This window comes from Helicoverpa armigera, chromosome 2 (genome assembly GCF_030705265.1).
Source record: "Helicoverpa armigera isolate CAAS_96S chromosome 2, ASM3070526v1, whole genome shotgun sequence".
NCBI classification, from domain to species: domain Eukaryota; kingdom Metazoa; phylum Arthropoda; class Insecta; order Lepidoptera; family Noctuidae; genus Helicoverpa; species Helicoverpa armigera.
The window spans coordinates 6,179,699-6,200,111 of NC_087121.1; the positions used below are offsets into that span (position 1 = coordinate 6,179,699).

General features: G+C 36.1%; 1 protein-coding gene across 1 annotated transcript; it reads right to left on the reverse strand.

Moving 5' to 3' along the window:
* Positions 1-11,480: 11,480 nt before the first annotated feature.
* Positions 11,481-18,059, reverse strand: LOC110377183 (4-galactosyl-N-acetylglucosaminide 3-alpha-L-fucosyltransferase 9). The gene is made up of 5 exons (XM_021335904.3): positions 17,225-18,059; positions 14,190-14,341; positions 12,902-13,159; positions 12,446-12,697; positions 11,481-12,278 (listed from the first exon to the last, which is right to left on the reverse strand). The coding sequence occupies exons 1-5, from the start codon at positions 17,423-17,425 to the stop codon at positions 11,783-11,785; spliced, it is 1,359 nt and encodes a 452-aa protein (XP_021191579.3). The 5' UTR covers positions 17,426-18,059; the 3' UTR covers positions 11,481-11,782.
* Positions 18,060-20,413: the final 2,354 nt, after the last annotated feature.

Sequence of the window (20,413 nt, forward strand, 5' to 3'; positions counted from 1 at the left end):
ATTCAGGTTAGGTACCTCTATCGTTTTGATAGAAGACACGAATTCACCTATTAAAGTTGGTTTTTATTCAGAAACGCAAGTCCATCACTACGAAGCCGTATGCTCGGAATGCTGATGGCAAACATTTGCATTGCAGATATGTAGGAACCACGCTATCTACTCGCATACCGCACACACGACATACAGGATTTAGCACTCACAGATTATAGTAGCAAATTAGCATGAACCCTAAACAAGCTGGGCCGTTACCGTAAAATGGCTTTAAACTATTTGCATAATTGAGTGTTTGGTCAGGCTGTTATTGTAATTATCTTTTCTAAATAAAGGCGTGATTGGGTGTCATCGGTTTTCAGGTGGTGTCATTGTTTTCATAGCAAATACGCTTTTACATGTTACTATGATAATGAAAATAAGATAGTGATGCTTCACCGAGCACACACAAGCAATAAGTTATGACAAAGTTCATACAAATTACTTCAGTTTCCAGTAGAATTCAACTTCCAGTACCTAAAACTTATTGTAAATCCAAAAACATAAATAAAGTTATAATATAATTATGGTAATGAACAAATAATGATTGAACTGTCAAACCATCACCTTAAATTGGCAAACGCGAGTACTGTTATAACTGCCCATCTGGATATGAGCATCATATCCAAGTCAAACAGAAGGGAGAATCAACGGTGTCTTCTTAATTAGTCCTAAATGTTAATGTGGTATCCAGTTTTCACGTTGATTTCCCAATAGGACAGGCGCTCTCAATTGAACCAATGGGCAGATGGTGTTTCTATTTGAAAGTCTATGTGTGGTATGCATATGTATGGATTCCTGGTCAGCTTGAAATATCTGGTGCATTTCGGCCGGAGGGATTTCTACCTTTGTTCAAATAGGTTGCTTTTATTATATTTTTCTTCTATTATGTGCAAAATATTCTACTAGATTATAAATTATAAACATTAATTTTAGATCGTAGAACCCACGTTTTTATAGCAGGATATTTTAGGGTTCCGTACCTCAAAAGGAAAAAACGGAACCCTTATAGGATCACTTTGTTGTCCGTCTGTCTGTCTGTCTGTCTGTCTGTCTGTCTGTCTGTCTGTCTGTCTGTCTGTCAAGACCCTTTATCTCAAGAACGCGTGGACGTATCAAGCTGAAATTCACATGAAATACTCAGGTCTGTTGTCCCTTTAAGCTGTGAAAATATCAAACTTCTAAGCCAAGCCAATCAAAAGATACAGCCGATTATGTCGATATTTTCAACAAATTTTCGACACTCGCAAAGGAATCAAAACCTACAGGATACTTCCCGTAAACTCAGAGTCTTGAAATTTGGCATGAAGCATTGTCATATAATGCTAATATAGGAAAAATTACGAAAATCTCATTTTTAGGGTTCCGTACCTCAAAAGGAAAAAACGGAATCCTTATAGGATCACTTTGTTGTCCGTCTGTCTGTCTGTCTGTCTGTCTGTCTGTCTGTCTGTCTGTCAAGACCCTTTATCTCAAGAACGCGTGGACGTATCAAGCTGAAATTCACATGAAATACTCAGGTCTGTTGTCCCTTTAAGCTGTGAAAATATCAAACTTCTAAGCCAAGCCAATCAAAAGATACAGCCGATTATGTCGATATTTTCAACAAATTTTCGACACTCGCAAAGGAATCAAAACCTACAGGATACTTCCCGTAAACTCAGAGTCTTGAAATTTGGCATGAAGCATTGTCATATAATGCTAATATAGGAAAAATTACGAAAATCTCATTTTTTTAGTTATATAATGTAAAAAAAATATTTTAATAAAATGAAACTTACTACCTTATTTCTCACGAACGAATAAAGGTATCAAATTGAAATTTATACCAAATACCTAGGTCTATTGTCCCTTTAGGCAGTGAAAAAATCAAACTTCTAAGTTAACGCGATCAAAAGATACAGTAGTTATACCGACACCTTAGACGAATTTCCGTCACACGCTAGGGAATCAAAACCTACAAGGTACTTCCCGTGAACTCAGAATCTTGAAATTCGGCAAGAAGCACCGTTATATAGTACAGATAAAGGAAAAATTGCGAAAATGATAAATTTGAAGTTACATAAAATATTAAAATATTATCAAATCAAATCAAATATTTTCCTCATTTCAATGGGGAATTTAAACGACCAAGTTTGACGGATTTGAGAAAACATTTCTTTGTAGTAAAAGAGTAGACTCGCCGTTTATTTCCATTGTCATCAGGTCAGGATCTGATGATGGAAATCCTGAGAAATCGAGGGCAACTATCAGAAATTGTAGGCATGCATAGGATTAAAACTTGATTCTCAGATGTATGTCTGGTGATACTATCAAACAGTGAAGGTTTAGAGCTTACCTGATGATGGAGATGTGAGAAAGTCGAGAGAACTCCTCAACGGTATGTTTTAGTAACGTCGTGTTTGGGCTTATATTATTCGTATTGACGAGAACTTTTCACAAAAGTTAAAAATAAAAACTTTTTACAAAAAAAAACAACTTCTAAAAACAACAAGAAAACTGTTTATATGCATCGGTCTAGATCTCGGTGTTTAAATAAATATAGATGCATTCTCTAGACACCGACTTCTAGACCGATGCACCTATCATCTTTTTAATTTATTTCTTGCTTTTGGTTTCTTGTTGCTTTTTTATATGTTTGAAGTTGGATTTGTTTGAAAAATGCTACAAAATAAAATAAAGCCGACTTTATAAAACAAAGAAAAGGACAGAATTACACTTTTGTCAAGGCTCTAGAAACGTAAAGCCAGCAGCCCCGAATCCTACACTCTAGCAGTCGTTGTTACAATTCGACAGTTACAAGTCGTCAGGCAGTTTTGAAAAAAACCTGAAACTGGGGCTCGTTAGGTGATTAATCCCTCAAAAATAAAAGATCCTATTAGTACTGAATTCTCATCACCTAAAACAAAATAAGCTCCAACACGGTTACGTTATAAATTGTAAAGGAGTTCCCATAACTATATCTGATCTTTGCTATCGATCCCACAATGGCAGTCAAACTTATCTATGTGGAAAGTCTTCGCCAATACGAATAAAATAAGCCCAAACACGTGGTAGTTGCAACATACCGTTCAGGAAATCCCTCGACTCTCTGTAGTCTCCATTATCAAATCAGCTAAAAACCTTCACTGTTTACCAGTACCCTCAAAAATACACTCCCATGACTGGTTGTGACTCGATGCGTGCCTACAATATTCAAGAGTTGCCCACGATTTCTCAGGGTTTCCAGATCCTCATCAGATCCTGGTCATCCGAATTGACATCCTCCTTCTTTATGAAAAGTTTTAACAATAAAAACTAGCATTGCAACCTGTACAATCCTCTGAAACTGCTTGTCTTTTATATTTTTCAAACGATCCTGGACCTTCTCCATGGAATTTTGATAAAATATTTATATTCAAAGAATCGTCATACCATTCTCCACGATTTAAAACTACTTTGATTCATGTCCGCCAGTTTTTACAAAATGGGTCAGATATGCCCAATGACCTTAATTAGCTATTTTCAATCAGATTTCTGAATGATGACTACAAAATGTTGTATATAAATAACTTTAATAAAATAACTTTTACAAGGTACTGGCCTACTATTTTAGTTATATTATAAAATAAAAAATATTAACTATTTTGGTCTCACAAAATAATCATAACTATGATTGTTCTAAACTGAACGGTTGGCGCGAGACTCACTTTTTATCTATACAGGATTTGTACGGAACCCTCGGTGCGCGAGTCCGACTCGCACTTGGCCGGTTTATTTTTGTTACCTTTTATTATCAAAGGCGGATTGGTTATTAACTTGCATACTATTAAGTTTTTTATTTCCTATTTTCTTTACTCCTATTTCCTTTACTCACTCCTTTCAAATTAATTAATGTTGTACATCGTATTAGCTTATAGAAAAACCGTAACACATTAATAATTGCCATTCCGTATTACACACAATATATAAATGAGTTGAGTCTCTTCCTACATACTTACTTCAATTTGTCTGTCATACCAATCAAGTTATATTTTAAAGCGTATACTTACATAAGTGGGAATCCTCAGATGTACGTTCGATGTAACTAGCAGTTCACCTTCTTCCCCGCTAAGCTGATTACTTGCTTCTAACAAAAAGCTTTGTGCTCCATACCTTGGTAGTACCGAGACCTGCGCCTATTGCGGGAATTTTAAGTAGTTAAGTACTTCTAAGGAGATTACTAGAGATTACTAGAGAGATAAGTGTTACAGTTTTCTTTATATTGTGAATTATTCGATAGTTGTGACGTGTGGTACTTATAGATTTTTACAATTTTAATTCGAATGTATGTACCTGCTACCTATTTATTACATCGACTGATTTTTAAACTCTTTCAATCAGACGACGACCATTACCTGATATCATTTTTACTCGTTCAAGGACAGATTCTCAATTTGGTCCAATTCATTTCTCCTTTATGACTTTCAAGCAGTTTCTTTGAAAACATATATCAACATTACATACATAAAGCATTTTCTAATGCCAAGCATTACAGTAGATCGATCACCGCACAAGAAAATCGTAAAGAATAAAAATTCATTGTATTCAAAAATCGTTCTTCGTACGTAGTATAAATCACGGGATTAAAAAGCTGAAAACGGCAAGAGGATCGGGTCAGCTATACATTATCATGGCGAAGCGTGATCGCCTATTGAGAAACAGGAATAAACTGCAGAAACTGTCTTGTGGTGCCATCTGTTGGTTACGTGACTGACTTATTAAATGTAAGGAAAACGGCCTATTTTTACGTGGCTTCCAAGGAAGGATTTTCCTTTAATATTGTCCAAGTAACAATGTAAAAAATATATACTTATCTGTTTCGCGGAGCACTCCAAAATACCTACTTAAACATACATAATTATATTTAAATGAGAAAACTCCATGACACTTTTCAAAAATCAAACTCAGTGCGTAAAACTGAGTTACTTTTAATAAAAATTGCGGTTTTCACGCCAATATCTAATCTGAAAAGCCAAGGTCAAAGATGCTTTGTCATTACAGTTATCAAAGCAAACTCCCTCAGACTATGAGGCATTGTGTAGTAATGTCTCACGAAGGAAAAGTTATACGAAATCTAATCTCCTTTATTGTTATAAGAAAGTATAAGGCCTCGAGATAAGATGGCTAGTTTTGAGAGAACAACACGCACGCTACGAGTACACACCTAATCATTTACCCTCTGCGATATAAGTGTAGGTTCTGTAATTCAGTCTCGCAACCGTCCTATATAAGTTGACCCCACGACGTCTTCGCAGACTCAACATTCTCTGTGTATCTCATATTTCAACATAAACTGGCTCCTTGGTCCGCCTGTTTCGGAAACTATAACTATGTTACGACTACTTTTTATTGAAGCAGTGAAGAAAAACAGTCACAATTTGCTACCATGAGTGAAATTGTATGGAGTATTGAATTTATTTATCGATGTACAGATTAGATAGTGTTGATAATTATTGAATGACGATTAATGTGCGATAAGTGTTATTATCTAGTTATTTCGCAACAGAAAAACCAAAACAGAACATGCTTTAATTTTAAATCGATAGTAGATAAGTAGGCGTAAAATAAAATCGATGTTGATACAGGTACGATAATTTCGGAATTAATTATGATGTACTTAATCAAATGCAAAATTCCTTTTGAATAAAAATGTTATAATGCATAAAAAATAGGCAGTCAAAACAAAAAAAAAAAAAAACAATAATTGTTTTCTTACCCGCTCATAATAAAGCGAATAAAATAAATAGAAGTCTGAAAAGAGAGCCGTTAGCCATCGAACAACAAACAAGTTTTCGCGATCGTTCAAAAGTTATGAACTTTTCCAAATCTTGAGCATAACAAGTGAAGTTCGGCCAGGTATCCCGCAAGAACTCGAAACTTGGATATAAGAGCAATTTTGTAAATCGCTTCAACGAATACGCATGGCTCGTAAGTTAGCGAGAAGTTTGGTTCAACGGTGTTTTAATGCCCATTTAGCGAGAAATTGATCGCAAACGTTCGTGTTGAGGAGCTGGGATAGCAAATAAATAGGCCTAATGCAACTTGGTGTGAAAGAAAATCCATTACGCCTTAAGTGGTGGTAACAAGATCGGCCCGGGGTCAATAAAGGGGATTGGAGCGTTTATGGTGCAATGACGAGGACCATTTGAATGAAAATACATTTCATGACCATCCTATCCGGCTGTAAGCAGTAAAATCATGTCGCTGCTATCTTTATTAGGGTAGTTATGACCCACACTGTAATAACAGGAATTTATAAGAAGTTTCCAACAGTTCTTCTATAGTTCCGGTGCAAACTATAGCTAAACCCATAATGCGTCATCATTAACTTAGACATATAGATAACTAGCTTCTGCCCGCGACTTCGTACGCGGATCCTGTCCCTTATGCCAGCGACTACGGGGTCAGCAAAATCAAAGATCTAAATAGTCTGATATTGAATTTTAAGGGACCGAAGAGAAACGTTCTATATACTTCATTTTTGTACTTTAACAGCAAAAGCACAGCAGACTAAACAAAATGCTGAGAACTGAACCGCAATAGACGTGACCATAGGGATAAAAGTAGTGATTCTAATTAGTCCGCATTTGTGTGTGGCAAAAATATTACACAAGTATTATTCCGTAAAAAAACATTAAATAGATGACAAAGTCGTGGTGACTTAGTGGAAGTCATGGTGGTTTAGTGGGTAGAGAACCAATCTCTCAAGTATGAGCGTACGTCTTTGATTCCAGGTCTGGCAAGTGCCTGCCAATGCAACTTTTCTAAGTTCATATGTACTTTGTACGTATATTTTGGATACCAATGACCGTCATTTGGAGGGGATGTTAAACTGTAGGTTCCGGCTGTCATTGAACATTCTTGGCATCCTATAGTCTCGAGGTCTGGAAGAGACATACAATATAATAATGAGATATAACGCAACAAAGTCGGAGTGGGGGCTCGTGACGCCACGTCTAGGTATGTAAAATTTTTACTAAGCAGTGAATTCAAGCGTTGTTGTATCTTCGTTATTATTTGTTTGTGAGAGAGAGAAAAGAAAAATACGTGTCTAAAAGACGGACTAATTACTTTTTTGATTCACCATACCTATTTCATAATGTTCATTTCTATTCATTTCAAGTGTAGTATTGCTCCTGAAGTTCCACATCAGGTGTTCCAGATTTTCGATGTTTATACGTCAATAGAGAGTACATCAGATTGAACCACTTTTGCTAAAACGTCATATCTTCATATGCTATAGTCTAGCTGGGCTCCTGGAGTTTCACATCAGGTGTAGGTGTGGTTCAATTTTTATAAGTCAACAGAGAGTGCTTATCAGATTGAACAACTTTTGCTAAAACGTCATACCTCTATATGCTATAGTCTAGCTGGGCCCCTGGAGTTCCACATCAGGTGTTTTAGATCTTCAATTTGTGTAAGTCAATAGAAAGTGCTTATCAAATTGAACAACTTTTGCTAAAACGTCATACCTGTATATGGTATAGAGAAGCTGGGCTCTTGGGGTTCCACATCAGGTGTTCCAGATCTTAAAATTTATTATCTCATCTGAAAATGCTCATCACATGAAACAATTTTTGCCATGGCACCATTGTTGTATCTCTAATAGTTTTGTTGGTCTGTAGGAGTTCTGCATCAGGTCTTCAAGTTTCGAAGATAAATTATAGCCTATATGTTGACCAGGCTTAATACTGATACAACAAAGAAAAAATCATTGAAATCCGTTCAGTAGTTCGGAAGATTAGCGTGTACAAATCTAAGAAGATGTATACAAACTTTCATCCCCTATTTTATCCCCTTAGGGATAGAAATTATCAAAATCCTTTCTTAAGGGTTGCCTACGCCATAGTAGCTTTATGCATGCAAAGTCTCAGTCCGATCGGTTTAAAATTGACAAAGTTTCATACAAACTTTCATCCCCTATTTTATCCCCTTGGGGGTAGAATTGATCAAAATCCTTTCTTAGCGGATGCCTACGTCATAACATCTACCTGCATGCCAAATTTCAGCCCGATCCGTCCAGTGGTTTCAGCTGTGCGTTGATAGATCACTATGTCAGTCAGTCACCTTTGAGTTTTATATATTTAGATTGTTTGCTAACCTAGGCAACATAAATTCTTGCAATTTTGAAAACTAACTCTAGTCGTGATTTTACACAAAGGAAAGCAGTTAGATACCATTAGTATCATTTCCTAAAACTTAAAACTCCCAATTACTAGAATCTAAGTACCTATCATACGCGCTTTTATATCTAAAACTATAAACCGAAAGAAATAAAATTGAATTTAAGCTAGCCCCCGTATTACGTGTGTTCACAACTATTATGTATCAAGAGGGTTTGGGTTTGATTACCGAGCATTGTTATTCGGATTTATGGCGACAGGGTCACCCTGTATCATGTGGAAAATGTCACGTGTTCGAAATTGTATTTCTTCGTCGATTTTTGAGATAGATAGTGTGAAAAGAAAATTTGTAGGTATTATTTATTATTCAATGCCTTTTATATAGGGAACCGTAAAGTAAATTATCTTAAGAAAATAAAATCATAATCTGACCAAAATTGCTACAGAAATATGAATTAATTACCCCCAAATCACCATGCAAAAAAAAACTTGAAAATAGTTGCAGCCGTTTTCGAGATTCAGATTACAAGTAAGTAATATAATTACAAGAATTGCTCCTTTTAAAGTAGTAGATTAAATTTATTCCATTTGGAAGTCATAATAATTTTTAATAAATAGTACCGCAGTAACGTTACCTTATAAAGTTTCACGTTACCCTCAGATCTAAGAGCATGCACTAAGGAAACACGGAATTTGCGAAATGAACTAATCGCACAAACTTGGCTGGAGTATTAAGCTAACGTTGTTGGAAACTTTAATGCAATGTTTGTATGGAGCACTACGAAGTACCTACATTTTTCAAGCTTATTTATATCCATTTTCATGTAGCTATATTAATCTCGGGAATAAAATTAATGTACGGAACATAAAGTGTAGGTAAATGTGTCAACTTGTGGTAGAGTTCACCAGACTATTTTGCAATTTTCATTTGCGTTTGGTAAAATACATTTTCATCCCACCATCTCGGAAAGAGTAGTTTTACCCTTTGATACCTGAGCGCAAAAGTCGTTTTTATCCTCTAGAGCGGCAAAGTGATTTGAATTTAGAACATCGTGTGCAATACTCCATTTGTGACAATCTTGATAAGACTTTTCAAACAAATACATATTAAACAAATAAAATACTGCTTAAAATAATTATTCAATTAATTAAGCATTTTTTATTATTGTTTTTACACAGATTTTTAACGTCGTTTCATTTTTAAAGTGAGTTTTCAAATATGTGAACTTTAATAGGTACTAATCTTTTTAATTTGATACTCGTATGTGCGCGCCATTTTGTTTTTTTGCATTTAGTAATTTCCTCGATGAGGTGGAATGAAAAGTTACGTGTTGCACTCGAGTGCAAAGATTTTTCACCTTGTGCTCTTTTGATTCCCTCGCTATCGCTCAGGATTCTAAAATTGAAACACGAGCGTAGCGAGTGTTTCATTAATTGGTGAATTTTAGAATCCTTCGCTTGCTCGGTCATCAAAATTGAGCCCGCGGTTAAAAAGCAACTTTGCACTCTTGTATAACAAATAACTATTTTATCATTATCATCGACCTACATATTTAGGTTTTAATATATCTATATTTTATCTAGGTACTCAACGACCTTTTTAGATTACGTCCATCAAATATAGTTTTTATCATTGAATATAGAATTAACTTCTATTAATTTTATTGATTTTATCTATTTACTTCTATTAATATTAATAAAAGAAGCTGATGTAATCCATTAAGTGTAAAATGATGTATCACAGGATGTGTGATTTGATTGATTATAATAATCATTTTTGAGAATTTGTATTTATGATATCGCGTTTATCAAAACATGGATCAGTATTTAAATCGCTTGACCGCCCGATGTATAATTTTGTGATTATGTAACTGAAGCTATCAAAAAATATCACAATAGGTACAGTGTATCATAAAATAGATTCTTATGTGGTACAATATTATAGTAATTTAAACGTTTTGTTTACTTAACTGAACAAATTTTGAACAAAATCTTCGTTTTTGAGGTAAAGTTTTAATGTAAATAGACTAAATTTATTTTTTAAAATATATATTATAGAGTTTTTTAACTCATTACTGCGGAGAAACGTAAAAGCACATGTAGCTATAGGTAGGTATTATGCGTACCATGTCACATAAGGCTACTGCAGTAATTTGCATATGTTTACCATAAAAATGATATATTTTAACAACACAACGTTTTTAGCATGCAGAGGCTATAGAAATTAAATCTGAATGTAAATCCCGGTAATATCGTTTAACGGCATAATATGCGTTTTCCCAGCCTTTCACGGACAGTCCCTTTTTATGTTTTAACTTTAATGTGATACGACGGCCAAGCGCGCTATTATAAAAATATCCCGGGGCTAAAAGGATAATTAAAGTGTGAAAATGTTTTCCACGTTATTCAGGGATTGCTTTAATTTAATAAATGAGTGAACTACCTCCACATTTCTGTCTGTGTAAGATCCTATTAAAACTGGAATGCATTGTGATATGTTTTCTCTCCACTTTTTTATATTAATAGGAAGTCAATTAAAGAAATATTTATTTTCAACGCTTTCTTACTGTAGAACAATCTAGTATCTACTGTTCGCAGTTTTGTATGGTTTTGTGTTTTTGATATCCTTCGTTTAAGCGCCGTGAACACTGCAAAAAAACCGAGATTTTTTACCTAAACCTGTTCTCAGTTTTTTGTAACATATCAGTCTATTATATATTAAGATACTTTTATGTACTCCGTCTTAATGTTCCTGCTTATTTACTTCTCACTTACACAGAAATCCTTCGCTTAACAAACAAAGCTTGCTATTTTATCCTTAATGTATTTGCACAAAATACCGCACACTTCCAAAGAACTTTTTCTTTCTTCAAAAGAGGCCTAATCCAAGTAAAAATAACGGCAAATTACATTAGCTAAGATAGTCCCAACAAACTGAGCCTGGCATTAAAATCTTTACTTAAGCCGGGCTCTAAAATTAAGCTCTCTCTAAGCCTTTTATGAGCAGCCGTGTATTTCTTAAAACAATTAATGTTGTTCCATAGCTGCGTAATGCTGGGAGAAGTTTTCTCAAAGGCTTAACGTGGCTGTCGTTTCCTCTGAGGATAAGCCAAACTACTTTGTTACTGTTGCTCTAATGTGATATTTGTTGGCGCATTGTTGTAGTCAAATATGTGCATAATTCTATATATTTCTTTAATTAGACTAAAATGTCAACACTATTTATTGAACGAAAAATATTTACTCAGTACCTACCTATGTTATATGTATTGAGAATTTAATTAAATAACTCACAAAAAAACTAAGTTCAAAAAACTTTTTTATTAAAACAACCTAAATCTTAAGCTACGTTTAACTCGTCCTCTTTAACACCTTCAACAATACAGTAATAAAAACAAACTTGTATCATAATTCAAAGGGACCATCTCTCCCTGAATAACAATGCGATGAAATTTATTACTCAATGAACAGTGGATTTATATTTCTCCAGCAAGATCCCGGGAGGGAACTTTCAAAACTCCGAAATGATTTGCGGACTCAGACAAATGTTGGTCCAAAAAATACCAGTTTGACGCTACGGAGTGAACACTTTTTGATATTTAAAGAATTCATAATACTGAAGCAGTTGTATTTTTTTTAACAGCGAATTTGCTTTCATAGCAGGCACTGGATGGATCCAGGAACAGATCAAGACGTTCTTTGTCATAAATCTTCTCACTTTCGTCATTATAATTTAGTGCTTCACACAAACGACACAAATGGTATGACTTTGTGCCAAAATACCCGTGTTCATTGACTACTTTAAAATGATTTCTCCACATATGCATGCCTAGTATAAGATCATTATTATCAGCTATGGCTTTGATATTGTTTGCTACTGTTTCTATACTCGTCTCCGCATCTACGAACAAGTATGAATGTGGCGGCAGTAAACTTTCGACGTCCTCCATTGAAGGGCCGAATATAACAGGAATAGCACCTTTTTCGTATGCATGATAGAACCCCTTCTCAGTCAAATATTGAAAGCAACTAGTATTTTCTAATACTAAATAAAATAAATATTTCGCTACTGGGTCGCAGTCCGCTTTAAAATGTCCAGGGCAACTGAAATAAAATAAAATTGTGTTACGGAGACATTTATAGCTTGCATTTCCAGAGGGTGATTCCAACATCTTGTTACTTTGTTGTTCTATCACATCTTGAAACTACTTGAAACAACTACTGATTAAAAATACTAGGTATGTCTTTAAAATAAAACAACATTTACTTACCTCATTCTGTATCCCTGATTATCTGAACATTTTCCATAAACATCAACATGAATATATTTCTTCAACTCTGCAACAAAGTCATTTCTAGCTTGTACTCCGCAATTGGACATGAGCAGCGCTACTGGTCGGTCTCGTCTCTTTCGATTCCAATTGGGCACCATTGCCGCAAGTTCCGTCATGACAAATTCTGATAGTACTGGTCTTTCCAAAGCTACAGTTCGTCCATACGGCACTGGTACATCGGCATCACTCCTAGAAAGTAAGAAACACAAGAATAATGCTGGTCAAAATGTATGTCAGCTTTTTTTTTCTTCTACCTATTTTATTCATGCAATAGGCCACAGACTCTTTGTATAATATATACTGTGAACTAACACAAAAAAGATGAGTACACACCACATCCGTTAGACCAGCTCATAGAAGTTATTTGGTTATCAAACATTGAAAATATTGTACCTGTAGGTCATAGACCAATTGAATACGTCATAAAAATTCTGCAAGCTCGGGTTTTCCTTTGCTAGAGAAAATTTATTTTTTGGAGACTCATCATTCAAAAATATCCATCTTTGTTTGCGGTTTCTGTGTTTTACTTCAGGAATCAGTCCTCTTTGCAAATGTATGAGCACAGCGTCTGCAGTATCCATCTGGCTATCATCTCCAGTAAAAACGCAATTTTTCACACTGCAGCCTTCTAGCAAATTATCCTCTTTATGTCTGAAAACGACAAAAATATATGTTTGTGTTATTTGTTTAAGTACAACCTGTTTTCAGAACTAGTTTTGATCAACTAATCGTGTTTCATAAACTCTCAATTTAAATATAGATGTTGAAATTGCAGCTGCAAAGCAATTGTAAATATGAACTATATTGCTCCATAGTTTATTATATTCTACTGGATATCTAACAAGAAACGCCGTATGTGTGTGACCACAACTGAATAAGCAAAGAGCCACGTGGTGAGATTACATGCTTTTAAATTCTCATGGACAGAACTATAAAGTAAATAAGGACTAGTCCCTTATTTACAGTGAGGTAAAGCGTTCGAAAACAGGTAAAAAACAATGTGTAGGTATTCTTAATTCCTAACGTATATTATAAAGTATGATAAACTACGGCCATAAGTTTTACTGTCAGTTTTCCTTTCACCCTCGGTACAATGAATCGGAAAGTTCCTATACATATAAAGAGAAGTTCATTAAATAAACGAGCACTTTGTCCTTTTTACATAATTTTAGGACGACTCTTAGTTCAGAGTATTCCAGCTCTATCATTTCTGAAAGGTATAAAATATGTTCACATATTCATGTCAAATGGCTGTAGCTTGGTACCCGTATATTTTGCATAATCTGGTTATGCATGACCGCATGAATGATACACATTACACGCGTATAGCGAATACGACATAATCGTACGTGAGTGGCGTTTCAAAACGACGATTCGTTCTGATGTGTGTGCCATGTTTGTTTGTCCTGTTTTCGAGAATAAACTCGTATGAATAAGATTCAAACCCTCCTGATGTGCTATTCTACAGTATCACCCTCCCACAGACAATGTTTCTCACTAGTCAATACGTAAACCGTACAAGTACAGACCTGGCCAGAATGAACCTCCGGAACTACCAAATTGTCAGTCCTCCATCATCCATCATCATCTCAGCCATAGGACGTCCACTGCTGAACATAGGCCTCCCCCTGAGACCTCCATACTTTGATCAAAATAATGAAGAAAAATAAATTTTACCAACCGTGCTTTCCCATAGTTCAATACGTGACGATTTTTGAGCCAATCCCAATATTTCCACACGAGGACTTTGTACGTTCTGTTAGCATTAGGATTAGGATTCGGTATGGGTTCACGATGAAATAATATTCCACCTAACTTTGATGACGGCCATTCCTGGAACATACAAGATAGTATTTTTACGTACACTTTTACAGAAATCATTTTTATTATTAAACAATTTTAATCATCTGCCTAGCCTTTTTTCTTTTGGGGTCGGCTTCGGTCGGCAGTCTAACCGGGTGCAGCTTAGTACCACTGTTTTACATCTACTACTATAGTCAGATAATCTGACTTCCGGTACCCTTTGGTAAGACTGGTTGTTAATCTTTCTGGCGACTGCCAAAAAAATGCAATTAACCGCCCTTATGGTTAGCTATCATTAAAGTCAAAGTATGTCAAGATGCCAGTAAGTCATGCGAATGATGCGACCCACCCTTACAATAACAGACTTGAGAACTAAATCAAAACAAATCTTTGTCCAGCAGATACAATCATGGGAATAGGCTCTCATAATAACAATAATATAATTTTTATATTCACACGTTCTTCCTGATTGTATAACCTATCTTTTCTGTGTTTTAATAACATTTTCAGAATTGAATAACAGTACGCAGTCAATATCACACGCTAACATAATATTATGACCTGCCTCAATTGAATAAGAGCCGTCCATCTCTTATTTAACCGAGTTAGATTAGATAAACTAGGTAAGAAGACACCTACGTTTTGACATATATCTCTACTTTTAAATTACCATGGTACGTTTCCTCTTAGAATGTACCTACACAGGACATATTATAGTGCACAAGCATTTGGGCAAACATAGGTGCACTCCCTTTCCTTCACTCTCATAGCCCGATGGGATGGCAATCCGACACGACCGGAGAGAGATCAGGGGCAGGACCAACATTAACGTGCATTCTGATGAGTGCTGTGAGGATTCAATTTTGGTTGAACTATTATTAATATGGAATGGGCAAATGAAGTACCTATCAGTACAAAACATACTTAATTTTTTATACATCTGACCTCAATTACGCTTATTGATAGTTTATAAAGAAGATCAATTAGATTTTAATTTTTCAACACTTTTTACTGGCAGTCGTGAGTCGTGACGGGACGCTACCTGGTTCTATTTACATGAGATCATCATTTATATGAAGTTATGATGATACTAAACGTGATAAAGTATACCTACCTATTGATTATTTATTAACCAATAGCAGGTAATTATTTTACCTTAGTGTAGGATCATTACCGATAATGCTAGTTGAGAGGTTTCTATTGAATTGACTGATAAACTACTACAAAGTTAATAATACCTTGCCAGTGTCTAGCTGGTCGTGCACTAATGATTGCATATTAGTCTTCCATCCATAGGATGCGTACTCACTTTTTTCACAAAAATATTTCTAATCCAACAAGGGTAAGGAACCAACCTCTCAGTTATGAGTGCGTGGGTTCGATTCCAGGGCCCCGATTCTCCTAAGTTAATAATGTCAAAATCGAATAGAAATCGAATCGCAATATGATCGTAGTAGCAGTTTTAACCATATCGGGCATTCTGCTACTAATAAAAGACCAATCGTATCCGATTGACATTTGATTGGTGTGTGATTGGTCTGCTATTTTGATGATTTTGGTCTATACGGTAGTTTGCTGTACAATCATTTTGCAATCGTAAATATTTCGCAGACAAAATGATTCATTATTGAATGACAGAAAAGGATAAAAACGTTTATTTCAAAGAAAAAATAGCGGAATGCCACATACGCTTCAATCGTAATCGAGCCGGGATTGGATCTCAGTCGAATCGAGTCGAACGTCAATCGAATGGCGCTTAAGTAAAATTAGGAGAATCGGGCCCCAGGTCGGGTAAGTACGAATGCAACTTTGGCAAAAATGGCTACCCGGCTGTCATTGAACATCCTTGGCAGTCGTTACGTGTAGTCAGAAGCCAGTAAGTCTGACACCCGCCTAACCAAGGGTATTGGGTTGCCCGGGTAACTGGGTTGAGGAGGTCAGATAGTCACTCCTTGTAAAACGCTGGTACTCAGCTGCATCCGATTAGACTGGAAGCCGCCCCAACATAGTTGGGAAAAGGCTCGAAACATCATGAATAAAAAACACTGGTACTGGGTACAAAGTACTTAGTTTCTCATACATTTTATGTCTAATAGCGCCAAGAGTTGAACATATTTGATGGGCGGAATTGAAGTATAGTAAATGGGATTTCTAACAATGGAATTATTTTTCTAATCGGACCGGTACCTTGGTACCTTGGGTTAACGACTGGATTTCATCCAAAACAAAAAGTCATATTATTTGTCAAATAATTACCCCCCTAAATATGAGTAACAATTGTCTCTAATTCCTTAATATATTCTTAAAATTTTGATCATTATTTGTCTTAGTTTTGTGAGCTGTAATAAACAGTAGTACAGTTTTATACATACGATCCATTTGCCCCAAGGCAAGCAGCTGATTACTTTGTATAACGGGTATTAGGTATCACAACTGATAAGCCCACAATACGTTAAAAATTATATGTTTGTAAATTCATATATTTTGACAACCACCACCAACTAATCAGCTAACAAGCATGCTCATCACACAAATGTCGAAAGTACCGGGAATTGAACCCGGGACCCTCTTCGCGCCACGGGGTAGTCTAAATTGACAGAACACCATAACACCTAAACGTACCTACCTATATCGTATATATATTATCTATGTCTAGACTAATATACTAAAACTAATTACCTACTGATAAACAAATTACTAATATGACTAATAATAATAAAGAGGAAACATTTTATTTATCCGAAACTACTGAACTGATTTGAAAAATTCTTTCACTGTTGGGAAGTTACACTAATCTCGAGAAACACTAGCATAGGCTGTATTTTGCCAAGTTACGGGAAGATCCCCGGGGACGCGGGGAAACACCTAGTAGGTACTTAATCAACAAATAATATCGGACCTAAAAATACTCACCACACGTTGTTCATAGAAATTTTCCACAGTAGAAATATGCACTCTGTCCATCACACTTGCACTATCCGGATCAGGTGAAGCCAAATTTTTTACATAGTCTAAATTAGATATAATGGGAATAAGAGAGCACATGCATAAAATTAGAAAAATAGCAGCTTTCACTGAAACTCTTCTTCGTACTGCATTCAAAATATAAGGCATTTTAAATATCTCCTTAGACGTAAATTACTCGTAAGCTAACACTAAATTTCTAATTCCGACAACTGTTGTTACCGCATTATTAGGCTCATTATTCTGTGCTATTTTTCCAAATTCATTCCGAGTATTATCGGAGAGAGCTAAAATTACATTAGTCCAATAAACCGACTTTTATTCCTTTACATCACAAAATTAATATCTACGTTTAACTTTGCCTGAAAAGGCTACACTTTTAACACTTACATTAGAAAAAAATCCGTTATCGATTTTAATGATCTTCTTAAAAAGTCTATTAAAACTGTTGATCGTATCGAATCACTTTTTGATAATAACTTCGACATTTGAAAACGGTCTTATCACGCGGCATTGCTATTACACCGAGAATTACTGAATACGTTCAGTACTAACGGCTTTGGAAAACGTATTGGCGTATCTACATGTGTGTTAAGGCAGGCACATTACGAGGTGTTGTGTACGTCGAGTTGACACGAAATATTACGCACTGATAATAACATACTCGTACATTGTTACCAAAATGTAAACTTCCAATGGATGAGCGACACTCGAACAATGGTGTTGAAATCATTAAAATTTGACCGAGGACGTCCTGTTTCGATGATAATCAGTACGAGATGATACGTTCGCATGGGTTTTATATAGTACCTATCCATCTAAGTGTGACCTACGTAACTAGCCTAGGTAGAACCTAAGTTTTGATAACATAAAGTTCAGTATTAATTACTAGATTTAAGTACGTACTTCTGCAGCTAGCTAGGATCTATAGGTAGGTAGTTAATTAGATGCATTTTGCTACTGATTACAATTTGATCGCGTCGTAAAATTTTAACTATCGAATACGATAAGACGACATAATTTACCCACACTTAACTAGGTAGGTACCATTCTAACAGAATGTAAAAGAAGAAGTCTATATTAATCGGGCTATATTATTTATCTTATTTGTCTATATTTATAACTAGCTTCTGCCCGCGACTTCGTACGCGGATCCTGTCCCTTATGCCAGCGACTACGGGGTCAGCAAAATCAAAGATCTGAATCGTCTGATATTGAATTTTAAGGGCCCGTTGACTTGAAAACAACGGAATACGAATTAGAAACGTTTCATATATTTAATTTTTGTACTTCAACGGCAAAAGCACAGCAGACTAAACAAAACGCTGAGAACTGAACCGCAATAGACGCGACCATAGGGATAAAAGTAGTGATTCTAATTAGTCCGCATTTAAGTTGTGTGTGGCAAAAATATTACACGTATTATTACGTAAAAAAACATTAAATAGATGACAAAGTCGTGGTGACTTAGTGGAAGTCGTGGTGCTTTAGTGGGTAGAGAACCAATCTCTCAAGTATGAGCGTGCGTCTTTGATTCCAGGTCTGGCAAGTACCTGCCAATGCAACTTTTCTAAGTTCGTTTGTAGGTACTTTCTACGTATATTTTGGATACCAATGACCGTTTTTTGGAAGGCATATTAAACTGTAGGTTCCGGCTGTCATTGAACATTCTTAGCAGTCTTTATGGGTAGTCAGACCAGTAAGTCTGACCAGTTTTACCAAGGGGTGTTGGGTTGAGCGGGTAAGCGGGTCAGATAGGCAGTCGCTCCTTGTAAAACACTGGTACTCAGTTGCATCGTGACTGAAAGTCGACTCTAACATAATTGGGACAAAGGCTCTTGAGATAATAACGACAATAATAATGAGATATAAGCACCGCAGGACATCTGAGGCTGATGACGGGGAGTAGCTACCCCGCGGGGCTATATATACTGAGTTCCGGCCGGTCGGAGTGAACCATGACGGGGGTAGGTCTCACGCCTCTGGCTTGGCTTGGCCGTCCAGAGTGGAGTCGCTAGAGCAAGGTTAGTAGCCCTGCTCGGAGGATAGGTGCCTCGTGGTAAGTGACCCACAGGGAGCGCGTAATCTGCATTTAAAATCCGCCGAGGTATTCTCACACTTCAACCGCTCATGTCCCTGCTGGCGATGGTGATGAGCTGGCGAAGTCTCCACCTGCAATTTTTACATGTATCTAATACATTGTCATCGGCAGGTGCCATAGTTAACGTAGTTTCCCCATTCCTAGTCCATTAGCATCCCATCACAATATCCCAAGTAGTTTTCATCCACCGTTAGCAATAGTATAGCACAGAACCGGGGATTGTCTTTTTTTTAACGACGTCCACCGGGGATTGTCCTTGGGTTCATTTCTATAGTGTATAAAGGGATAATCGTCGGTTTTGTGTCACCATACCTATTTCATAACATTCGTTTCTATACATTTCAAGTGTAGTATTGCTCTTGAAGTTCCACATCAGGTGTTCCAGATCTTCGATGTATATACGTCAATAGAGAGTGCTTATTAGATTGAACCACTTTTGCAAAAACGTCATATCTTTATATGCTATAGTCAAGCTGGGCTCCTGGGGTTCCACATCAGGTGTTTTACATCTTCAATTTTTATAAGTCAACAGAGAGTGCTTATCAGATTGAACAACTTTTGCTAAAACGTCACACCTCTATATGCTATAGTCTAGCTGGGCCCCTGGAGTTCCACATCAGGTGTTTTAGATCTTCAATTTGTATAAATCAATAGAAAGTGCTTATCAAGTTGAACAACTTTTGCTAAAACGTCATACCTGTATATGGTACAGAGAAGCTGGGCTGTTGGGGTTCCACATCAGGTGTTCCAGATCCTAAAATTTATTATCTCAGCTGAAAATGCTCATCACATGGAACAATTTTTGCTATGGCACCATTTTTGTATCTCTTATAGTTTTGTTGGTCTGTTGGTGTTCTGCATCAGGTCTTCAAGTTTCGAAGATAAATTATAGCCTATATGTTGACCAGGCTTAATACTGATACAGCAAAGAAAAAATCATTGAAATCCGTCCAGTAGTTCCGAAGATTAGCGTGTACAAACAAACAGACATACAGACATACAGACATACAGACATACAGACAGAATTTTTTTTTTGG